Consider the following 23764-nt stretch of genomic DNA (forward strand, 5'->3'; position numbering starts at 1 on the left):
CACAAGAGACTGTCCCAGAACGGGTCTGATCCACTTCTCCACCTGTCACATGCTCCAGGAGAACCTGTGCTGGGAAGATCTACCAGAAGAAGTAGAAAGCCTGAGAGACTGAACCTGTGACTAAAGGGACAATAGAAAGTAAAATAAATAAATAAAAATAATAGTGATTAACAGTAATACAATGTTAAAGTAAGAAATTGGGTAAGACACCGGTAGTTTGTTTGGTTTATTGTTGAAATATTTGCCTTAAAGAAAGGGGGATGTGATGGTTAGTTGTAATTGCACAGTGTAACAGAGGGGGGGCAGTAGTGGTCGTTAGCCAGCATGAGAGATAAAGAGGCAGAGAAATATTGAAGAAAGATGCAGTTTATTTCATGCACAACAATGAACACAACACTCAGCACATCATTATCATACTGGTCTTCTGTTGTGCTGATGGAGAAAGTAGTTACTATGTCTGATTTCAAAGAAATTGATGGCAAAATTTTGGAAGAAACCGTACAGCACCTTAAAACATCAACCTGCGCTCTCGACACACTTCCCACATCGTTTTTCAAAAGTGTGTTAAACAGTTTAGAAGCAGATCTTCTAGAAGTGGTAAATGCCTCACTTCTCTCTGGGAGTTTTCCAAACTCCCTGAAAACTGCAGTTGTCAAGCCCCTCCTGAAAAAGAGCAATCTGGATAAGACCATATTAGGCATAGTTTTGATACACCAGCTTCCATCTGCATCCTTTAATTAGGGTCGGTTGCATGAAACTAGGTAAGCCTTTTGAGCTAACTATTTAATGGTATAATCATTGGTTTTGGATATATTTAATTAGTAGTTTAGACTAGAGGGTGTGTAGACCCCTGGTGGCCACATATATATATATATCATTTGTTTGTATTATGTAATTGTCCACCTTTCTCTGTCTACATTTACTGTTGTCTTTTCTTAGTTCTTGTGAATGTGTGTTACGGTTGTTCCCTGAAGAAACTGTATTTCGTTTTTAACAAATGCCAAAAATTACAAAAAAATTGACTTTGACGTAGTGCTATATATACACAGGAGGGCTCTGTTAAAACTGTGAGAGAAAAATCTCTCATCTTCACATGTGACCTTAACTAATTTAAAGACTGTGGGAAAAAATAGCTCAAAACCATCTAATTTTTTTTTACAATTTTTTGTTATCCTGTGTTGCAGGTTAAGGCAAAATGGCAGGCATTATTCCCAAGAGCAAAATAAAAGGAGTTGATTTCTGTGGATCAAGGTACAACTACCATTACATCATCCGCTCTGATCTCGGCTGCTATATGAGGTCAAGTGATTTCAACAAAGGGTCAGACCTCAGTGTTCATGCTCTGCACCCCTGCTGCCAACATGGAGACCATTACTTAGCTAACATTGTTGACAAAAAAGGCCGGTTTTACATCATTAAGGGTGATGAATGCCGCAGAGTCACTGACCTGACAGAAGACACTGATTCCTCAGTCTTCACCCTTCATCCCAACTGTCGGGGCGGAGACCATTACCTGTCAGCCTTTGGCTGGTTTTACATCATCTTCCAGGAGAAGGGCACTTACAGAAGAACAGCAGACCTGAGTAATGACTACAATTCTGATGAATTTACCCTGCATCCCAATTGCAGAAATGGTCTCTATTACTGGGGTGATCCACAATGCGTCTACTTCCTCAAGCCAGCCTCGAAGTGGGCAGTTCAGTACTACAAAGGGACCAACCTCAGCAAAGATGAGTGCACTGTCTCATCCATTCACCCCGATGTTCTGAACTTCCTGCCAGGCGGGCTGTCCATAACCAACGGCCCCGCATTCGGCAAGTGGGTGAACATTAAAACTGTTAGTAATGACAGTCCCACACCAGTGACATGGCAAAGGAAAATTACCAAAAGGGTTGGATACAATAAGGAGAAGATGTCCCAGATCACACACAACTGGAAGATAGCAGCGTCACTCTCGATCTCAGCTGGAAATCTTGCAGCGTTAATTGCACAGGGTCAGTTCTCCTTTTCAGCAGAATATGGAGGTGCAAGTGTGAACACTGAGACAGAGAACAGGAATGAAGAGACTGTGATGGAAGAGCAACTATCATGTGATCTGAAGCCGCACGAGCGTCTGTATGTGTGGCAGTACCAGCTGGGTCTCGGATCAGAACCGGTGTTGTTCTGCCGGGATTTGAAGATTACAGATCAGCCGAACCGTCCGACTGAAGTCCCGCTGCTGCGTGAGCCTAAACACCGGCTACAAGAGAATGCCTCTGACTTCTTAAGAAATTGTTTATTTATCTGTTTTCTGATATATCTCATATATCATTGCTTTAATTACAGCACATAAAGTATAAAATACAAAGTTACAAAATGCTGCTTTAACAACTGCTGACAGATCTGCTGCATGTCATTTATCAAAAAAAGGCTACGTTATATAATATAGTAGTTATATATATGTTATATAGTATAGTATATTAGTTGTCCTTATAGATGTGCAGTCGAATTCTAATAGTGTTTGATTTGCTGTCTGTGTAAAACATGGGCTTGACCTGTATCAGCATATCTTATAATCTACTGTTAATAATCTGCATTAAATCATTATATTAATCATTGTGTATTCATCTTTTAGATGAATTGAAGTGTTTTATCCATTACTTTGTGTCACACACCCTTCCATGGTAACACATCAGCTAATTCATAGTTTATTAATAGTATAGTTGAAGCATTAACAGTCTATATACCAGTAGTGAGTTCTTCATTCGTTGTCACTGTAATTAACACATTATTTTTTATTCAGCTCATATGTAATTTTATATATTTTTATCATCCTTTAACAACTTGATAAATACACATATCTGATGTATTTTAAACCATGTATTAAAGTTGTTAATGTTCATCAAAACATGACGAAGCCCTGAGGCACTCCAGTATCTAGATGACAGACACACACACACACACACACACACACACACACACACACACACACACACACACTCTCTCTCTCTCTCTCTCACACACAAGGCCGGACTTACCATTGGGCTTGACTGGGCTCAAGCCCATGGGCCCCGCCCAATAGGGGGCCCCGCCCGTTTACGTTTGATTTTTTCAATAATATGTCAGTCATTTAATTTTTCATTTAAAGTTTGTTGATTGGTCTAGCATTGTTACCTGGCCCGGCTGCCCTGCAATGAAAAAAATGTAATTTAATTAGCTAAATTAAATGTCAGTCATCTTGAGGTTTTACGCTCACATGAGGTGGTTTTTCAGGCAATTCGAAAAAGGAATATTTCGCAAAACTGCAATGGAAATGGTTTTTGCGCATTTACAGTCACCACAGTTAGAAGACGCGGTGTGTTCGAGGTCCAAGCTACGCAAATAATAATAATTTTATATTATTAAATTATAACATTTAATAGGCTATATTTAGAAGACGCTTTTATGCAAGAAAGGAACAAAGCTGAATGTGTGGAGCGCGCACTGCATGGCACGGAGGCGCGGCCGCGAACACTTGCATTTTCCTATCAACAGTGGAAACAACTTAAAATACTCTATCATTTCTGGTCATACAGAAAATAATAATACATTATTCCCAACTACTTTTATTTGTGTAAACTCACAATAACAAGAAAACGTTTTGTAAAATAAAAGAAAACAATCAGACGCACTTTCATGATCTCCGTAAACTGGAGCACGACAACTGAAACAAAATATGGCCTATGTAGGCTAAAGCTTGAAATGTCCACTTTAAAACGAACAAATTCGAATCGAAAGCTAATACCTTCTGATTAATCCGTATGAAATGTGCATTTCTCTCTAAAAGCGCATCTGCTTAACAGCGGAGATGGAGATGTGATTTATGGCTCTTCTCATTCAGCACTGCGGGAAAAACATAAATTCCAGGTTCTAATTTGGCCTTTGAAAACCAGTAAAATCGACATGTTTTCCATATTAATTTGTGGATATTTTAAATGTTTTATAAAGGGGCAAAAAGTCATAAACAAAAATCTGAAAATTCGTCGATATTTACTTTTTTTGCGCAGCAGTTGGTGTAGCCAGTTCAAATTAAAATGTTGGTGTTCAACTTTGCGTTTTAAAAAAAAACAACCGTTCATTTTTCGTTTTTCAATTACGGGTTAAAAAAGGAAAAACGAATGGACACAAAGTAGCCTACATGGATCGTTTGGACAGAATACGAGACAGAGTTCTTTATTAAATTCATAAAAGAAAAATAATTAGCCTATAGGAATTCTGGATTCTAAATCTCAAAGAAATGCCACGATCAAAACATATGTTTTCCAGGTAAATAAGTGTTTTATTCTCATTCTGACCAAGACATTTCTGCATTGCAATAAACTTATGATCACTTTGAACTTTTTTAATCATTATTTATTTATTGGAAAATAACTTTTTCAAGCTTCAATCGGTGGTCATATAAATAAATTATTACTTAAATTATTATTATTTTTTAACATGTAACACTGTCTATGGTACCAGTCACCTTTTGAATAGCTTTGCACTTCAAATAACGTTTGGATCGATTATATTGTTATGCCACCAGATGGCGACAAATGACTTTTAAAAAACATTTGTCATTGAATCGTTCATTCAGGAGATTCGTTCAAAAATGCTGATTCATCTATTGAAACAAGTGCATTTGATTGAGGAATTGAATCATTCATTCAAACCCAAGTTTTTTTTTTTTTTTTTTTATAATTCAGATTAATTAAACATTTTTAATAGACTTCAGTAATTAACATAAATTATGTTATTTTGTTTAGTTGTTTGTTCAGAATCGTGATCTCTATTTTTATTCTCAGTTTATCCAGAATTGTGTAGCTCTAATACAAAGCTTGTGTATGTATCATTTTGTTCTATTTAAAGTAATGTATAGAAGGTAGGGCCCGAAAGTGACTCAAGCCCAGGGGCCCCCACCCTAAGTCCTGCCCTGCGTCACACATACACACTCTCACTCTGTCTGACACACACTCTCTCTCTCTCTCTCTCTCTCTCACACACACACACACACACACACACACTGTAACAGTTTTATAAAGTTACTTTTGTAAAATCATAATATAGCTTCAACCTGTTTAAGATGCTTCAGAATCTTTGTGTCATTCCTCTCCTGCTGATACAGTGTAACTGCTGTTGCTATGGTTAACAGTGTAACTGCTGTTGCTATGGTTACAAGTGTAACTGCTGTTGCTATAGTTACCATGGCAGCCTTCAGTCAGTGTCACCCTCTGCTGGTCACAGAGAGTTATTCACATTACTGAATCATTTCAGTCTGAGACTAGGGCCCTTTCAAACCTACCTTGTTTGGTCCGGACTTTCGGACTTTTCAGTTTGGTCCGAATCAAAATTACAGGTGTGAAACCTCCCTCGGACAACGGTCCGGACCAAACAGACGAAATTTGGTCCGACAAAAAGAGGTAGTCTCGTTCCGGATCAAACTGAGCAACGGTTTGGTTCGTTTCTAGTGTGAAAGCATTTTCTGTATGGTTCGCACTTTCAGACTATTTACAGGAAGTCCGGTGGTTCCCGCGTAGCCTAAACAACTGAAGAAGAATATTTATGTGCAGATCTGTCACTCCTGCCCACCGCATTTCTTCCAGCTGATTCAAACGCGCGCACGTACACACACACACACACACACATTTTTCCTGCGTCCTGCCGGCGACGATAAAATGTTCGCAAAACGAGGACGTTCATTTGGCGAATTTGAACTCGCCTCGAGTATAGTCGGTGCTGCAGGAAGTAATGCCGTAATAATAACAGTATAGTGGCAACGATATGCGTCTGTTCATTCATTCTTGTCAAAGTTACCCGCCGAATTGACAACACACTGACGTCAGACGCACGTCCGTTTACAAACCAATCAATGTCAAGATACAGCCCATATAGATGATGACGACAGGACGCGTAATGTAAAGTTCTTTAGTGCGCTCGCATAATTGCAATGTGAAACCAAACCAAAACTAACCAAATGTATACAATGTATCAAAACATGACCTTTGGTTCGGACCTTGGTGCGGACTTTCAGGTGTGAAAACGCCCTTAAACCACCGCATCTAACATTCAGGATATATTAACTATATTAATAATATACAATAAATATTAACATTAAAATTAAATTAACTTTATAAAATTCAACTAAATTAACATTAGATTGAAACATTTAGAGAGACTGAATGACTTTAAGGATGAACAGACTTGGCTCTATTTAAACGATCTGAAACGCAAGTAACTCTGTGGGCGGATCTCGGGCGCTGTTGCTATTATACCGGCGGGATAAATTACTCTCCCGACGCAAATCTAAAATGTGTTGGTCTAAAGAGCTTCATTACTCATAGGTGTGGTTTGGGCGTAACGTGAAATAAACCAATCAGAGCGACATCTCACATTCCCTTTAAGAGCAGGAGCGCTTGTTCCATGGCGGATTGCTATTATAACGGCGGATTTGCCAGGAGCGGTTCACAGTCGAGGAGACGACGTTCTCGTCAGGGCCGTAAAACACAGAGAAGTGACATTGGGGATGGAGAAACACACACAAATTAGCTTCGGTTAAACATTAAACAGGCGTATGATCATTTGGGTAAATGTGTAAGCTAGATGTATGCTTTTATAATAAACTGTCTATCTATCTATCTATCTATCTATCGTAATAATGTATGATTTGCAAAAATGATAACTGCTGCTTCTGTGTAGATGAGAGAATCAAAGTGTATGTTGTGCACACGCTACATTGATTATGGCCAAGCATGCACCCTTAAAATAGCATATGAATAACATGCGCAACGCGCCACTGACTTTAAACTGTTTTTTTTCGGTCTGTGGCGCAATTGTTTTCTAAACCTGTAAAATAGCATGAGGGAACGTTTGCGCCGGAACACGCCTCCTCTTTGCGCTGAACCGCCCCCGGGAGCGCAAGTGTATTTCTTAGTTAACCGACGTGCATCTGTGGAGGGAAAAGTCCACTTTGCGCGGGTGCAAAATAGGAATGATACATGCGTCAGTGTACAAAGTCAATTGCGCTGGGTGCAAGATAGGGCCCTATAACTTCATACACTTTAAGAGCCTCCAGAAAACATCGACTAAAACATTAGGAAATAAATGTTATTCCATCAGTAATGTTCACAGGATGATGTAGTTCTGACAGTGACCAGCAGGGCTCACACTAACAGCTTCAAGCACTGCTATAATAAACTGGAGAATCCTGCTGATCAAGATAAACATCTTTAAACATTGAGGACCTTTTAAACTGATCAAAAGTGGCAGTAAAGACATTTATAATGTTACAAAAGATTCTATTTCAAATAAATGCTGTTCTATTCAACAAAGGATCATGAAAAATAAAATAACATATGAAGCAGCACAACTGTTTTCAACACTGATAATAATCATAAATGTTTCTTGATCATCAAATCCTCATATTAGAGTGATCTCTGAAGGATCATGTGACACTGAAGACTGGAGTAATGATGCTGAACATTCAGCTTTGATCACAGGAATAAATTACACTTTACTGTATATTCACATAGAAAACAGCTGATTTACATTAGAATAATATTTCACTGTTTTACTGTATTTATGATCAAATAAATGCAGCTTTGGTGAGCAAAAGAGACTTTCAGAAACATTAAAACATCTTAATTACAAACTTTTCACCTAATGTGTGTGTGTGTGTGTGTGTGTGTATATATGCATACCATTATATGAAGACATTACAAACAAAGATGATGTTGAAGGCAGTAACTGGTTTGTCTCTCTGTGTAAAGCGACCACACACACGATCAGCAGGGTTTAAATCCATCAGCGTGTTCGACTGAGCTCAGATCAACTACAGTAATATCTGCTCCTGGAAGAGAGAGAGTGAGGTAATGTGTGTCCGAGCAACTGATCCGGAACACACACACACACACACACACACACACACACACACACACACACTGAGATCCGAGTGTGTGTGTGAGTGACAGAGTGTTTGTTTTGGTGGTGTGTTAAGGAGGCTCAGGGACGTTAGTGAGAGAGCTGCACTGAAGGCACATTAGCTCCTCCACAGAGTAACTCCAGTAAAGCCTCTGAATCTCCTCATTCTCTGCTCATGTGTCCTCATCAGCCAGTGGGGGCGTGTCTTCTGTCTCACCTGGTGTGAATCACATTAATATTCATGATCATCAACACACCCAAGCATACAGCAGCGCTGACACAGAAACTGACATGCACAATTTAAATCACAAATATTGTTGTTTATGAAAGAGTGATTTCCACATCATTCTGTAGTAAAAATCCTACAAGAATAGGAACTCTAAAGTATGGATAACTATTCAGTGTGTGTTATATGGCCTTATCGCAGTGACAATCCCCGAAACCCCTCAGACCCCAGAGGGTGAACACCAAGGGCGTAGATTTGGTTTGAACATTGGGGGGGTTGTAATGTTTAATATAGTTAAAAAAAATTGTTCTGCATATTTTTCATATGATCATGGTATAAATATTGGGGGGGTTATCTCCCCCCCAACCCCCCCACAAATTACGCCCCTGGTGAACACACAGCTTTAGTTATTATAAAGATAGAGAATCCATTTGAAAACCATATGAAAATGGCCATTATTTTTATTTAAATGGCCATTATTTATTATTTTCATAAATGGCCATCATTTATTATTTTCATAAATGGACATTATTTATTATTTTCATAAATGGACATTATTTATTATTTTCATAAATGGACATTATTTATTATTTTCATAAATGGACATTATTTTCATATGCATTTCTAATGCTTAAATTAAACGTACCTGCTCCTGCTGTGGTGTTAAGGTTTGCTCCCTGAGGCTCGGTGTTAGTGTGTGTAGCCGAGGAGGAGTGGCAGGAGTCTGGGTGAAGGAGAGGCTGTGCACTGAAATAGATCAAGAAAAGACAAAGTCAGTGTGTTTATCATTCTGAATTCATCGCTCTAAAATAACATTGTATAATTCTCCGTACAGGGAGTTGGTGATATCCCGCTGTAACCCTCTGGGGTCGAGCGTCTGCATCTGCAGTCTGATGTTTCCTCCTTACACACTAATGTTCTGTCATTTCTTTCATTTTCTTGATATGCTCATTCCTGGTCATCTATAATCTGACTGTTGAGTATACACTGACCCTTTACACTGAGGAAAGCACCTTCTGCCGTCTCCATGTTCTCCAGGAGCTCAGTGTATATCAGAGACATGAGAACACTTTCAGTGTTACTGACTTCATATAAAGTAGACATTTCAAGATCTCTATCAGAGGTCTCTTGTACACACACACACACACACACACACACACACACACAATACAAACTAAACATTGTGCTTTTGTAAAATAAAGAATAACGGGCACGCTTTCTGCCGTCTGTTTCCTTTACATGAACTCGTTTGTAACGTCTGATCAACAATGAATCTGTTCCTTTTTGTGAGTTTTTTCTTCATTTTGTTAATCTGTTCATTTAAGTGAAATATATTTCATGTATAAGCCTATTTATTCCTTTTCCACATGTACACTTTTATTCTGTTTTCTCCATTCTCAGGCGCATCTACTGCAGTATCGCGGCGGACAGGGCACTGTAGTGTCCGTGAGGAAAAACTCCATTAACTGAAACTCAGACAATTCTTCCTCTGCTGTTAAATCATCTAAAGCAACACGATAGAGCCTAATCGACCGAGCTATCGAGAGATGAACTACTGATATTAAGATCCATGACCTCTGGAAGAGTTCACTCATGAAGAGATGTCATCAGGAGACATACCAACAACTTTAAGCTGGATATTAAACGGTTATTAAAAAATGCAAGTTGATCTTATAGAATATTGATATTGGGGATTTGATGGCCGATGCCGATATCTTAGAAAACAGGGTTATAAATATTTATTTATAAATTAGAAATAAATTATAAAACATTTTTTAAATAAACATGCTTATACTTTAGATGGCAACGTCTTGAATCTGCAATCCTATTACAGTATTTTTCACAAATAAAGTAATTGTTTAAATATACACGAATATGTGAATAAAAGGAAGTAAACACTGTGACGGGGCACTCAGTAATCTGGTAATCATATTTTTTTCACACAAAAGAAATATATTTGAAATTGGCCGAATAAATATATTTCACACTTAACATCATATATTTTTGTTATATTTCAGAATATATTTCAATGTATTTGGAATATATGCCACATATATTTTGACACTTTTGGGGACCCATACAGAAAAAAATACATTGAAATATATTCTGAAATATAACAAAAATATATGATGCTAAGTGTATTTATTCGGCCAATTTCAAATATTTGCATATATTCTAAAATATATCCTGAAAATATATTTCAAATATATTTCTGATCTTCTTTACTCTTACAGCATCAACTCACACACTAAACACTCGTTCTGCTCAAATACTAGCATGTGGAAACACAAGCAATGTAAAGCTTTGTATTTACATTACATAACGTTAAATAACTTTATTTTACCAATAAAAGCTTAACATTTTTAAAAAGTTTTAATTTTTAACATTAAAAAATAATGTATGATTAATCAAGTAAACAAGTTGCTCAGCTCAGAAAATGTTTCTTATATTTACTTTATAAAAATCATTACAGATTTCTGAACAAAAAAAGTTGATAAAAGTATGAATCTGAAGGCATGAAGTAGAGCACAGAAAATATTTATAATGTATAAGCCCTAGAAATGTGCATAATAAACATCATATATACATAAATAGGCATTATACCTAAAGGTCAACAGAATTATACAAGTAATATTTAGTTTAAGTTATGAGAGAATAAAGGTTTTACAGATTTGGCTGAAATGAAATAAGCATTCTTGTTTCAGTGGATTTATACCCAAAGGAGCAACACATCCCGGGAATACAGACATCACAAAATAAAAGATGTTTTTAAAAAAAATCATGGAAATGAAATATTCTGTCCTAATTAAATGGACAATAGCAGTGATGTGTTGGTCTCTGGTCTGCCATATGGATGAACAGTTAGGCTGTACATAGTTGAGGAATATTGTATAATAGTTGTGGGATATTAAAGCTCAAATTACAGTAAAATATATAAGATTTCACAAGTTAGAAGAGATAGCCTCCAACATCAACGTGCAGTTTTACCAATATTGTTAAAAATCTATATAAGAAATCTCCACATTGCCAACTAGTGTGAATTAAACAATGCCTGTATTAAACTAGTCAGAAAAAGAGCAAGGATTTACAGCTGGCAATATATATATACTGACTGACTCGTGATATTTATCAAGCTAAATCAGAACATTCAAAAATAACAAAAACAACACACCATTACTCTAGAGGTTCTATACAAACACAAAAGTAGGGCAAATAACTTACCAAACCAATGAAGAAGTGTATAATCACACAGATGTTGTTCACAGACGCAGGGCTTTCACCTGACTAACCTGAGACACCTGAGCTCCTGCTTTAGTAGACATGGACTAAACCATCGACGAGCAGCGAACAACTGTCTCACACACACACACACACACACACATGCTCTCTTCTCTCTCTCTCTCTCTCTCTCTCTCTCTCTCTCTCTCTCTCTCTCTCTCTCTCTCTCTCTCTCTCTCTCTCTCACACACACACACACACACACACACTGTCTCTCTCTCTCTCTCTCACACACACACACACACACACACACACACACGCTCTCTTTCTCTCTCTCTCTCTCTCTCTCTCTCTATCTCTCTCTCTCTCTCACACACACACACACACACACACACACACACACACACACACACACACACACACACACTGTCTCTCTCTCTCTCTCACACACACACACACACACACACACACACACACACATGCTCTCTTCTCTCTCTCTCTCTCTCTCTCTCTCTCTCTCTCTCTCTCTCACACACACACACACACACACTGTCTCTCTCTCTCTCTCACACACACACACACACACACACACACACACGCTCTCTTTCTCTCTCTCTCTCTCTCTCTCTCTCTCTCACACACACACACACACACACACACACACACACACACACACTGTCTCTCTCTCTCTCACACACACACACACACACACACACACACACACACACAGTAAAAGTTTTATAAAGTTACTTTTGTAAAATCATAATAAAGGGTCCTTCAACCTGTTTAAGATGCTTCAGAATATTTGTGTCATTCCTCTCATGCTGATACAGTGTAACTGCTGTTGCTATGGTTACCAGTGTAACTGCTGTTGCTATGGTTACCAGTGTAGTTGCTGTTGCTATGGTTACCAATGTAACGCTGTTGCTATGTTTACCAATGTAGCTGCTGTTGCTATGGTTACCAGTGTAGTTGCTGTTGCAATGGTTACCAGTGTAACGCTGTTGATATGTTTACCAGTGTAGCTGCTGTTGCTATGGTTACCAGTGTAACGGCTGTTTCTATGGTTACCAGTGTAACTGCTGTTGCTATGGTTACCGGTGTCAGTGTGAGTCGGTGTCTCCCTCTGCTGGCCACAGAGCTCAGAGACGAGGATCTTGTGGGATCTACAACATGTAAGTTCATCCACTTCTCCTGAAATATGTGAAAGTAAGAGGCCTTGGTTAAGTGGGAGAAGAATAGAGTAAACTTTATAGTTACTTACAAAGTGTGTGTGTGATATGAAATAAAACACGTTGTGTATAATCGAAAGAATTGTTATTACCGCTTCCATAGACATCAGTGTGTATTTTACAAACTATAAATGTATTTTTTTTTGGTTTATGTGTATTTAAATGTGTGAAATGCACGGATCGTTCTAATCACAATGAAAGAGACTGTGAACGCATTGAATAGGATATGTTTAGCTGGTGAATAGCATAGGCTACTATTACACAGCAGCGATAACTTTAAGCGCACCAGAATGAAATATAATATTCAGAAGTAAACAGCAAAGCTGACTTACAGATTCAGTTTACAACCACAAATGAACAAGCGTGTCGATTCAGGGAGCAGTGCAAAGTGCCCGTGCAAAATCAGTTTTTGTGAGCTGATCGCCGTCAAAAAAGTTCAGGAGATATTTCTTAGCGATGGCTGATTTCAACAATTTCAATATGATAAAAAATAACTTTTATATTGATTCAATGGATTAATTGCATTTTGGAAAAAAAGTGTCATGAATTTATTGCATTTTTGGGACAAAATAATCCGTTTTTATAATAAATCTTTGAAAATCAAAATCTGGATTTGAATTTGAATTTTTATGATATTATAACCTAAAGTTTGAAAAGTTTGAAACAGAAAATAGTGGTTTTCATCTTGCCACAAAACACATTTTTACTCAAATTAATCAAAATGGATTTATCACGTTCTGGAACCAAACTATAATATTCAGAAGTAAACAGTGTAGCTGACTGATTTTTAAACCACAACCTTCTAAAAATGATATATTTAACGATATCTTTAGCATTTCTCATCCAAACAACATCAAACTTGCCACTGCACTTACTCGTGCCCGTAGCGAGACACATGTCGAGTTTGAAATCCATCGGACTAACGGTTCGAGAGATATGTGGTTAACAGACACACACACACACACACACACACACACACACAGACAGACAGACGTTTCTGTAATTTATAGATAGATATTCCACAATATTATTGATCTCCTGCACTGACAGCATTATATGAGAAATGAACTGAGCTGGACGATGACATCACGGTTTACTCCAGAGCAGATATATATTATATATATATATATAGGCTATAGCCTATATAACAGAACTAAATTAATAACTTTTCTACAAAAGAAATGAACCATCACTGCACTTACTTGAGCTGGACTGTGACGCTATTTTCCTCTTGAAACAAACTTTGTTGCATTATTTTTCTGTTATCTCTGTAAAGCTGCTTGAATAGTGTTGCTTTTACAGACGTTTGTTTCGTCTGGACGCTGGTACTTTGTGATTGAACAGTTTTGTTTTTAACCATCTCATACTGTAGTTTAAGATAAGTGTTTAATTGAGATAAGTTTATAATAACTTTGCTTTTCATTTATTACTTAAAGCTCAGTTGAAGTTTTTCGATAGCTACTACATTAAAAACTATTAGCCTAACTGATAAATTTCACACATTATTTAAAACAAGTGAACAGTCAGTAATAAAATAAGAACAAATACGCAAATTACAAGCAGAGATGGATACTAAATAACAAAGTTTACAAAGTCTAACAGTAGGCTATATTCAGGTACAGAAATGAATAATTAAACTTAAATGTAAAATAACAATATTTGTCACTGTATAAATTAAATATAGCTTAATCTTTGTTAAAGCTGTATTTTGTTTTATTTATATCAATGATACAGAAAACAGTATATAATATTAAGTGTGTGCTGTCACTTTAAGACCGACTGCACGGACCGAAAAAAACTGACAAATATCCGTTTCTTTCTCAGCTATTCACATATTGTCGAGACGGTATTTTGACAAATTTGTGTGTGTGTCCATTCAAGGGCAAGGAAACGCGAAAGAGGAATCAATTCTGCATTCGACCGCTGTCTGACACATGCCTCTCTCTCTCTCTCTCTCTCTCTCTGCTTCGAGTGTATGTGGCTGTGCGCCTGTGAGGGTGAGTAAATCATGGGCTAACTTTTGTGTGAACTATCCCTTTACTATTTCATAGCTGTGAGAGCTGCATTACACGCCCAGGGAAAGTGCTGTGACTCAGAGAAGCTGCCCGTCAGATCCACTGCTGGATACACATGGTCACCGTTATTGTACATGATTTAAGAATACTTCATTAAAAAAACAAGCCTTCTAATGTAGTGTACTCAGAAATATTACAAGCCATTTTGTTACCATACTTTTTTAAATAGATATGTACTTGTGTAACTTTATAAGCATGGAGTAGACAGGACAGCCTAAATATGTATGCAGACATATTAATGTAGTAACTAACTACCCAGCAAACACATTTACATTGTGGCAACGTCTGTGGCACGTTGCATTTCTGCTATGGCAACGTCGCTGTCAACGTGCTCGCAACATTAGGCTTGTTTGAGATGCCCCTTGCCCTTGCCTCGCCTGGAATGTTTGCGAGAGTAGGCGGCTGCAGGGAGAGGAGGAATGAAAATAGCGCAGGCATATGGAGCGAATTATGTGCCATAATTTAACAAACAAATCCAGCATTTTGCAAACAAACTCAATCTACTTCGCAAAGGAAAACTCGACTCGCAAACAAACTCGATCCGCTTTGCAAAGGAAATCTCGACTCGCAAACAAACAGAAAGCAATGTGCAAGCACAAAGGTCAGTTTGAGTGAAAATGCAGTGGAGTAACAAATATGTATTGTGTTTTACAAATATAAATAAATGAGCCAAGATAATACTTCACAAATACAAACCATCCTTCAAATTGCATGTAACCTTTGAACAAATACCAAATCTAGTGCATACAAATGCATATCTGTCTGTTATGATTGTGTGACACTTCGCTTATGAGATCTCTCGGCTCGATTTTCTCACAAATGTGTCCAGGCAGATTTTCTCACAAATGCAGTTGAGCAACTTCCTCTTCTAAAACAGTAGATGGCGCTAAACTAGAGGCTAATTTAGCGTTAGTCTCCCAGGAGAAGCACTGATTTGAAACTTGCCTTTGAGGAAAATGACCGGTGAACGGGTGTGTTTCTGTCTTATTTGATTTATAATTAACCTTTTTGAGGTTTTCTCTTGCAAAATGTTTATTGCATATCTAGACAGAAATCCACATTAGCACTTAGTAGCACTTCACTCTCTCTAGGATCGGGGAATCTATAAGCTGAACGCTCTGCCATCATGTTGCTTTTTGTAATTTTTTTCTGCATCGGACTCATGCGAAATTACTAAATTAGTGATTATGTCTACACTTGAACGAATCTATTTCTTTCGTTCTCCATAAATTAATGAGAACATTTAATTTAATTGAAAGGAGGGTCCCACTTATTTATTTATTTAGTTGGAATTCAGTCAGCTTAACAGTTAATGTAATAAAATAATTAATAAAAAAAAACAAATAAAATAAAAGAATTAAACAAAACAATATACAATTGTTTCTTAACTTGCCTGTGACGTAGCCTGTGCAGTGCCCAAATTATTATTTTGGACACACAAATGAAACCCGCCGCTCAATTAAATGAAATGTTCTCATTCATTTATGGAGAACGAAAGAAATAGATTCGTTCAAGTGTAGACATAACAATCACTAATTTAGTAATTTCTAAATTACTAGGGGTCTAGGGGTCAGGGGGTGGAGATGGGTAGGTTTATTTATTTTTATTTATTTATTTATTTATTTATTTATTTATTTATTCGGGACAGTGCACATTAATGGACAATCAAACATTTCTGTAGACTGTAAATGAGCCAGGTTATAGCATAAATGCTAATTTTCACCTGTAGTCCCGAGGCAGGAAAATAACATTATACAAGATAATACAACATAAAAGAATGACAGTACAATATCAAGCACAAAACACATTAGCACACAATCAGGCAGATTACGTTATATCAATACAATTATTTAAAATGAGTACATAATTGTGAAATTTTAATAAATTGTTTAAGATGCTTTTTGAATGTGCAGTAAGTGGGACATTCTCTAGTAAATGTTGGAATGCTATTCCAAAAATGACCCCCTTTGACAGATAAAACAGTTTGACCAAAGTTAGTTTTTCTATGTGGGATTTCTATGTCTCCTCTAAATGAAGCTCTGGTACAACGACCTCTGTCAGACCTTGGTTTGATAAATAGAGATAGTGAAGGTGGGGCTAATCCATGAAAAACTTTATAAATTAAACAGCTATATTTAAAATTAATAAAATTTTCAAAATTAAGCAAATTATATTTTTCTAAAATATTACACTGATGGTATGACAGAGGTTTTTGATCAAGTATTTTTATAGATTTTTTAAATAACTTTTCTATGGGTTTTAAAATTGTGTTTCCAGTAAGTGACCAGGTAGTGATGCAATAATCTATGTGCGAAAATATCATTGAATGTAAGAACATTTTTAATGTTATATATATTAATTGTCATTGATGGTCTAATTTGTTTAAAATTATGTAGATTGAATTTAATTCTGTTCGCTGTAAGTTTGATGTGTTTTTTAAATGAAAGTGTTGCAGTGTTACCCCGAGGTACTTGAACTCCTCTACAATATCAAGTTCCACTTCCCCCAGGAACACATTGGACCGCTCTAGTTTTATGGGTTTTTTTGTAAAGAACATAGCAACAGTTTTCTTTTTGTTCAGTAGTAGGCAAGATTTAAGCAGCCATTGCTGTATATTCTCCAATGCTGATGTGAGGATATATGATGCTTCCTGTGTGCTTTTAGCAGATGTAAAAATGACCGCATCATCAGCATACATTTGAAAATGGACTTTTTCACAAATGTTTGGCAGGTCATTTATATAAACAGAGAACAATACTGGTCCCAAAATTGAACCTTGTGGGACCCCTGCTGAACATTCAAGGTGAGGTGACTTAGTGCTACCAACACTCACAGATTGTCTTCTGTTGGACAAGTAAGATTGAAACCAAACTAAAGCATCTTCTGCAAAGTTGAAGTGAGTCAGTTTAGACAGAAGGGCTCGATGATCTACAGTATCGAACGCCTTCTTTAAATCCAAAAAGACTGCACCAACACATGTGGTTTTATCAAGCAACGATTTCACTGTTTCTATAAAGACACAGTTTGCCGTCTCAGTGGAGTGATTTTTGCGAAACCCAAATTGCATGGGATGCAGAAGAGAAGGACCACGGCTGAGATGGTTATTCAGCAGCTTGGCGATCCACTTTTCTGCAACCTTAGATACGACAGGGAGGATGCTGATGGGGCGATAATTTGAAATATTTGTTTTGTCGCCTGATTTAAAAATGGGTGAGACTATAGCCACCTTCCATCCTGATGGAACAACTGCCATTTTAATTGATAGATTGATCAAATGTGTTATTGGGCACACTAGCGCATCCCTGTGTAATTTTAAAAAATGTGTGTCAAGGCCATATGCATCTTTGGCCTTTGAGGGTTTCATAGACTTAATAATGTTAGATACTTCCACATCAGTTATCTGCTCTAACCTAAAAACCGGCTGTCCAGGATCAATAGGCTTACGAGCTATCTCTGAGGAACTAAACATTTGTGTTATTTCATTGACCGAATTAATAAAGAAATTATTAAATTCAGTTGCTAATTCTTTTGGATTATTTATAAGCTTGCTGTTAACTTTTATTTCCAATCTATCATTATCTATTTTATTTTGCTTTCCAGTTAGTTTATTAATATTTTGCCATATTAGTTTACCATTGCCATTAGCACTTTTAATAACATCCATGAAGAAATTTGCCTTGGCTTTACGTAAGGTATGAGTTGTTTTATTTCTCATTGAAGTAAATCTTTGCCTACCAGTAGTAAGACCAGATTTTAAGAACACTTTAAGTAATATGTCTCTTTCTTTAATAAGTATTTTGCATTGATTATTAAGCCAGGGTAAATAATTTCCCTTTTTTTTACCTTTTCCTCTTTTTATAAAAGGTTCCATAACATCCGCAATTTTAGCATTAAGCATCTGGGAATTGTTTTCAATATCATTATCAGAAAACAATTCAGACCAATTTACTTCATTTAGAAGAATATTAAGATGTTTTGGGATAAAATTAAAATGGTTATTACATTTAAATGAGTTAAATCGCTTTTTACTTAATTTTCGGGACACAAATACAATATTTTGGTCAGAAAGCCTGGTAATGAGGTTGTATGTTTTACCAATCCTCTCAGCATGATTTGTGAATAACAGATCTATTAGAGTTTCTGAGTGGCTTGTTATTCTGGTTGGTGTTTTTATCATTTGTGTTAAATTAAAATAGTCAGTAATTTGTTTAAGAGTTGTTCGTTCCCTCTTTACATTCCAGTTAATATTAAAATCACCCATTAAAATAATTTCCTTGGTTTTATCACAGTGATTGAGGACAAGTTTAAGTTGTTCATAAAAATCGTTTTTTGCTGTGGGCTTTCTATACACACTATAACAAAAGACATTGTTGCAGAAAGTGATATGTCAACACCTACACATTCCAATACAACTTCATTTGGCCATTCAATCATTGTGCATTTCAGAGTATTTCTAACATACATTATTACTCCCCCACCCCTCCCGTTTTTTCTGTCCTTTCTAAATACATTATACCCGGGCATATTTACAATAGCCTCAGGGGAAGAATGGGTTAACCACGTCTCTGAAAGTCCTAAAAAGTCAATATTGGAACTGCACAGCAAATGTTCCAGTTGTTCACGTTTTGGTTTCATACTGCGTATATTCAAGTGTCCGCCAAATAGTCCCTTTACTTTCGATAACGGATCCCAAACTACCTTTGCCTGATTTAATGTGCGAAAAATTTTATTAGTTCTGTGACGTTTGAAGACTGGATTCCTAATTTGTTTTGTTGGAGGAGTCTGTTGATTAACATTGCAAGAGTCAGCGACAGTTGTTTGTGTTAGCAAAGTCACATGCTCACCAGTGCACGCGCCCGCGTCCATCCTTTGGATGGGGTCAGGGGGTGGAGATGAGTAGGTTTAAGGGTGGGTTTAGGGGTCAGGGGGTGGAGATGGGTAGGTTTAGGGGTCAGGGGGTGGAGATGGGTAGGTTTAGGGGTCAGGGGTTGGAGATGAGTAGGTTTAGGGGTCAGGGGGTGGAGATGAGTAGGTTTAGGGGTCAGGGGGTGGAGATGAGTAGGTTTATGGGTCAGGGGGTGGAGATGAGTAGGTTTAGGGGTGGGTCTAGGGGTCAGGCGGTGGAGATGAGTAGGTTTAGGGGTCAGGCGGTGGAGATGAGTAGGTTTAGGGGTGGGTTTAGGGGTCAGGGGGTGGAGATGGGTAGGTTTAGGGGTGGGTTTAGGGGTCAGGGGGTGGAGATGAGTTAGGGTTAGGTATATGGTATATGTAAGGTGGATATGTATGGTATCCACTTCCGGCACCAGACTGTTAGGCTGGCGCTGTCGTCCTCACACTGCTATGACGTAGGCTATGGTTCTACGGTTCTGCAGTCAGACCTATCTCAATCGGTTTTGCGCAGATTTTGCTCATCTCAAACAAGCCTATTGTAACAACATAGAATTGTAAGACGTGACGTTGCTATGCGACATTCAGCAACTGAGAGACGACATTCTGACAATTCATTTTTTTATGCTAGATGGATCTATAGATATCCCCCATGTAGCATGTTATGTTTTGTGATTCAGTTTTAATTAGTCATATGTTATATAATTATATATATATTTTAAATATTGTTTATCCTTATTATTATTTATGGGCCTAACAGTAAATTCATTATACATAATCAACACCTGCAAGTGTACACTTTGAAGAGTAAAAACGACATAGAAGGTTAGCTAATTCAACTTTATTAAAACTGCATATGGTAATCAAATTGCACTTCCAAAAGTCATACATTTGTGAGATGAAAACAAACAAACAAACAGGGAGAGGACCAACTAGCATGAGCAAACATGCGAAAATCTGGCAAAGAAACGAATGAGACGACAAATCAAAGGAAAATATAAACAGGTGTGCGACCAGTTACAAAATTTTTTTTTCTCTGTGCGTTTCCGAAAAAGAAAAGGTAAAAAACATTAACGTGCAACAAGTAGGCTACGCTTCGCTGCCTGTTCAATGAGTGCAGAAATCAATTACTCATCATTAAAGTCATTTTGGCTTCATACTTTAGTTTTGGCATAAAGTTAAATATTTGTCCTACCTGACCAGATGATGTTCAAAAAATGTCACATCAGATAAGGAAGTTGTAGGTTGTGTTTGGATAAATACATATCTTATTTAGCTGAGGTAAATTAAACGCAATTCTCACGTATCCTTGCTCGATGAAGAATGAGACTGCCCAACGATCAGGTTGAAATTTAAAAGGCTGATTTTCTCGCTTCAGGGCAGTGACGAGTACATATGTTGTCCAGTGGTTTTCCAGACAACCTAGTCACAACCTTAAGCAATGGCCCTGAACGGTGGTTTAATGTCAACATTGTGACAACGCTGTAACAACCTTCACCACACAACGAAGTTATAGCAACCTTTTGGCCATGTTGTTAAAACGTTGTTAGAAGGTTGGGTACGTTGCGCCGACGTTCTGTGTTTGCTGGGTAGTAGTGGACCCCGTGTTTTAATGGTCATCAGCATCGTAAATCCTGTAAAGTATGTATATTTATAACACTATACTGTATTATGTTATCTCTCTCTCGTCTCGTGAGTGGTGCTTCTCAGCATGTTCTTTTACTCATAGAAATAATCTTACACAAGCCGTCCGAGATTATCTCTTGCTTTGTCAGTGTGGTTGTGTGTGTTTCAGATTGGATTTTCAATTCCACATTGAATTCTGCTACATTCATTCCGGGATGTTTAATGAAAAGCAATCGCAAGTGTCTTAAAGGGATAGTTCACTTTGAAATAAAATTTTGGTATGTTTTAGCTTACTTGAAGGGCATCCAAGATGTAGGTGTCTTTTTTTCCGCAGTAGTTTCAATTTTGATATTTTTAGGTCAAACCGTTCTTGTCTGTCAGTCATATAATGCAGGTCTATGGTCACTGTCTAAAAGAGCATGCACAAAGTCCAAAGCTAAAACATACCAAAATTTTATTTCAAAGTGAACTATCCCTTTAACTGTGAGTGTAAATGGAAATAAGGAAAAATAAGATTTACATTATCATTTTGCTACAATTTTAGCTTGATCATGTTAAGCATAACAACTAATTTCTGTAATAGCCTACATTTTCAAAACTTATAAAACGTTAAAATATATGTTTAAATTAAATGTTAAAAGAAGTGTAGGGAATAGCAAATGTAAATTATGTTACTGAATTTGAATTATCATTTTACTCCAAACATTTCATATGGTATAGAAAATGTACATTTAAATACAGAAATGCATTGCTATTTTGCATATTACATTTCAAATTGAATATTGCTATCCACATACTTCCATAAAAGTGCTGAAGAAAACGTCTCAGTTACATATGTATCCCTGAGGGAACGAGACGCTGCGTCGAAACTCTGTGGGAATGCCTCTGTGTGATTCGTCGTGAAGCACATATGGAATCAGTTCAATGGCATTTATATGCTTTATCCAATGTTCAGATTTATATGCTTGAAATTTATGCAAATTTATTCATATTTAATTAGACAATGTCTCTCGTATACATATTTAAACATGACATTTCAAAGAGCTTTATTTCACAAAACAATTGACAATGTACTTTGATTAATCAACTGTAAAGTATGGTGAGTTAAAAATTAAAACAATTTAAAATTAACCACTAAAAACATGAATTATTTTATCGTCCGGTCAGCCCTCACCTTTGGCTATACGAGCTCACTCCACTAGGAGTATGGCTGCTTATAAAGCTTTATTGTCAGGAGTTTCCTTACAAGATACTCCACTCAAAGTGACGTGGTAAGCAGTTACACCTTAGGTGTGGAGGGGGATAACCCTGCGGGAACTCCAGCACTGCACCCACCGGGCAGATAACCGGGTCAAGCTGGTGCTCTACACACCAAGAAGTGAATAATCTCCACCTAAAGGCGAAGAGTTTCCTCGTGGACTGAGCTCTGGAGTGGAGGATGGTTTCAACAACCTCAGTTGAGAGACCAGAAAATATGAGTTGGGCCCCTTTAGAGGCCAAGCCCACAGTTTCCACAACTCTGGGTGGGGGTGAAGGATCAACCCACTCGACCTGAGAGAGTAGGTCCCTCCTGATCACAATCTCCAGAGGAGAGACCCTAGGTCCGGGACCCATACTCGGCCCGGCCAGAACGGGGCTACTAGCAGAAGACAGGCGTGCCTGCATCGCTGTCTAATCCCAAACCACACCCAGAAAACTGGTATTCTGTAATGGAGAAAGCACACTCTTCTTGGCATTTAACCCTAAACCCCAACTTGCTCAGGTGGACGAGAACGTCATCTCAAAGTCAAACCGCCTAATGCTCCGACTGAGCTAGAATCAACCAATCGATATAGTATGCGGATGCCCTGGAGTGGCAGCGGAGCCAGAGCTGCATCCACACACTTTGTGAAAGTGCGGGGTGATAAAACTAGTCCGAACAGAAGAAAACACGATATTGGTACACTTCGCCTCTGAAAGCGAACCTCGGGAACTTCCGGTGTTGTGGAAGGATGGAAACATGTAAGTATGAGTCTTTTAGATCTATCGTGACAAACCAGTCCTGGGACCTGATGTGTGACACGATCTGCTTGAGAGTGAGCTTCCCTACTGAGCGATTTAACAGGCGCAAATCTAAAATTGGACGCAACCCCCCATCCTTCTTTGGGACAATGAAGTACCAGCTGTAATAACCGGACTCCCTGCTGGGCGGAGGAGCTTTTACTTGTTCCATTACAGTGTTTGCCACAGAATTAGATTCTATTTGCGGCGGTGCAGTGTTTGGGCACATTGCTATTGCTACATTGCTATGCCATTGCTACACTTTCTATCACTGCTCCACAGACCTCTTGTTGCAAATTTTGCACCCTTTGTTTGAACATTTTATTTTATGGGCCTTTCTGAAAAAATATTCCCACTCATCAAACTCACTTGTCAGCAGGCTTATGATCTCCCCCTGGTCCTTGTTCTTGAAACAACATTTGGTTTACCATTATGGCATTAGTGTGTTGTGAACCATAGTTGACTTAAGTAATAATTTTAATACACCCACTGTAAATTATTGGGAATGTTTGGTTCAGGAAATGTGCTACCAGGATGGTGTGTCC

The 23764-nt window shown here is 37.6% G+C and overlaps 1 protein-coding gene across 2 annotated transcripts in view; it reads left to right on the top strand.

Moving 5' to 3' along the window:
- Positions 1-2592, top strand: part of LOC311303107 (uncharacterized protein) — an 11465-nt gene extending 8873 nt beyond the window's left edge. For both annotated transcript variants that reach the window (XM_084429379.1, XM_084429378.1), the window contains one exon: positions 1185-2592. In XM_084429379.1, the coding sequence (XP_084285505.1) occupies positions 1196-2332 (1137 nt within the window). In that variant the 5' untranslated portion in view covers positions 1185-1195 and the 3' untranslated portion in view covers positions 2333-2592. The remainder of the gene's footprint in view (positions 1-1184) is intronic.
- Positions 2593-23764: the final 21172 nt, after the last annotated feature.

The sequence above is a fragment of the Rutilus rutilus genome, assembly GCF_951802725.1.
Source record: "Rutilus rutilus genome assembly, chromosome: 14".
Lineage (NCBI taxonomy): Eukaryota > Metazoa > Chordata > Actinopteri > Cypriniformes > Leuciscidae > Rutilus > Rutilus rutilus.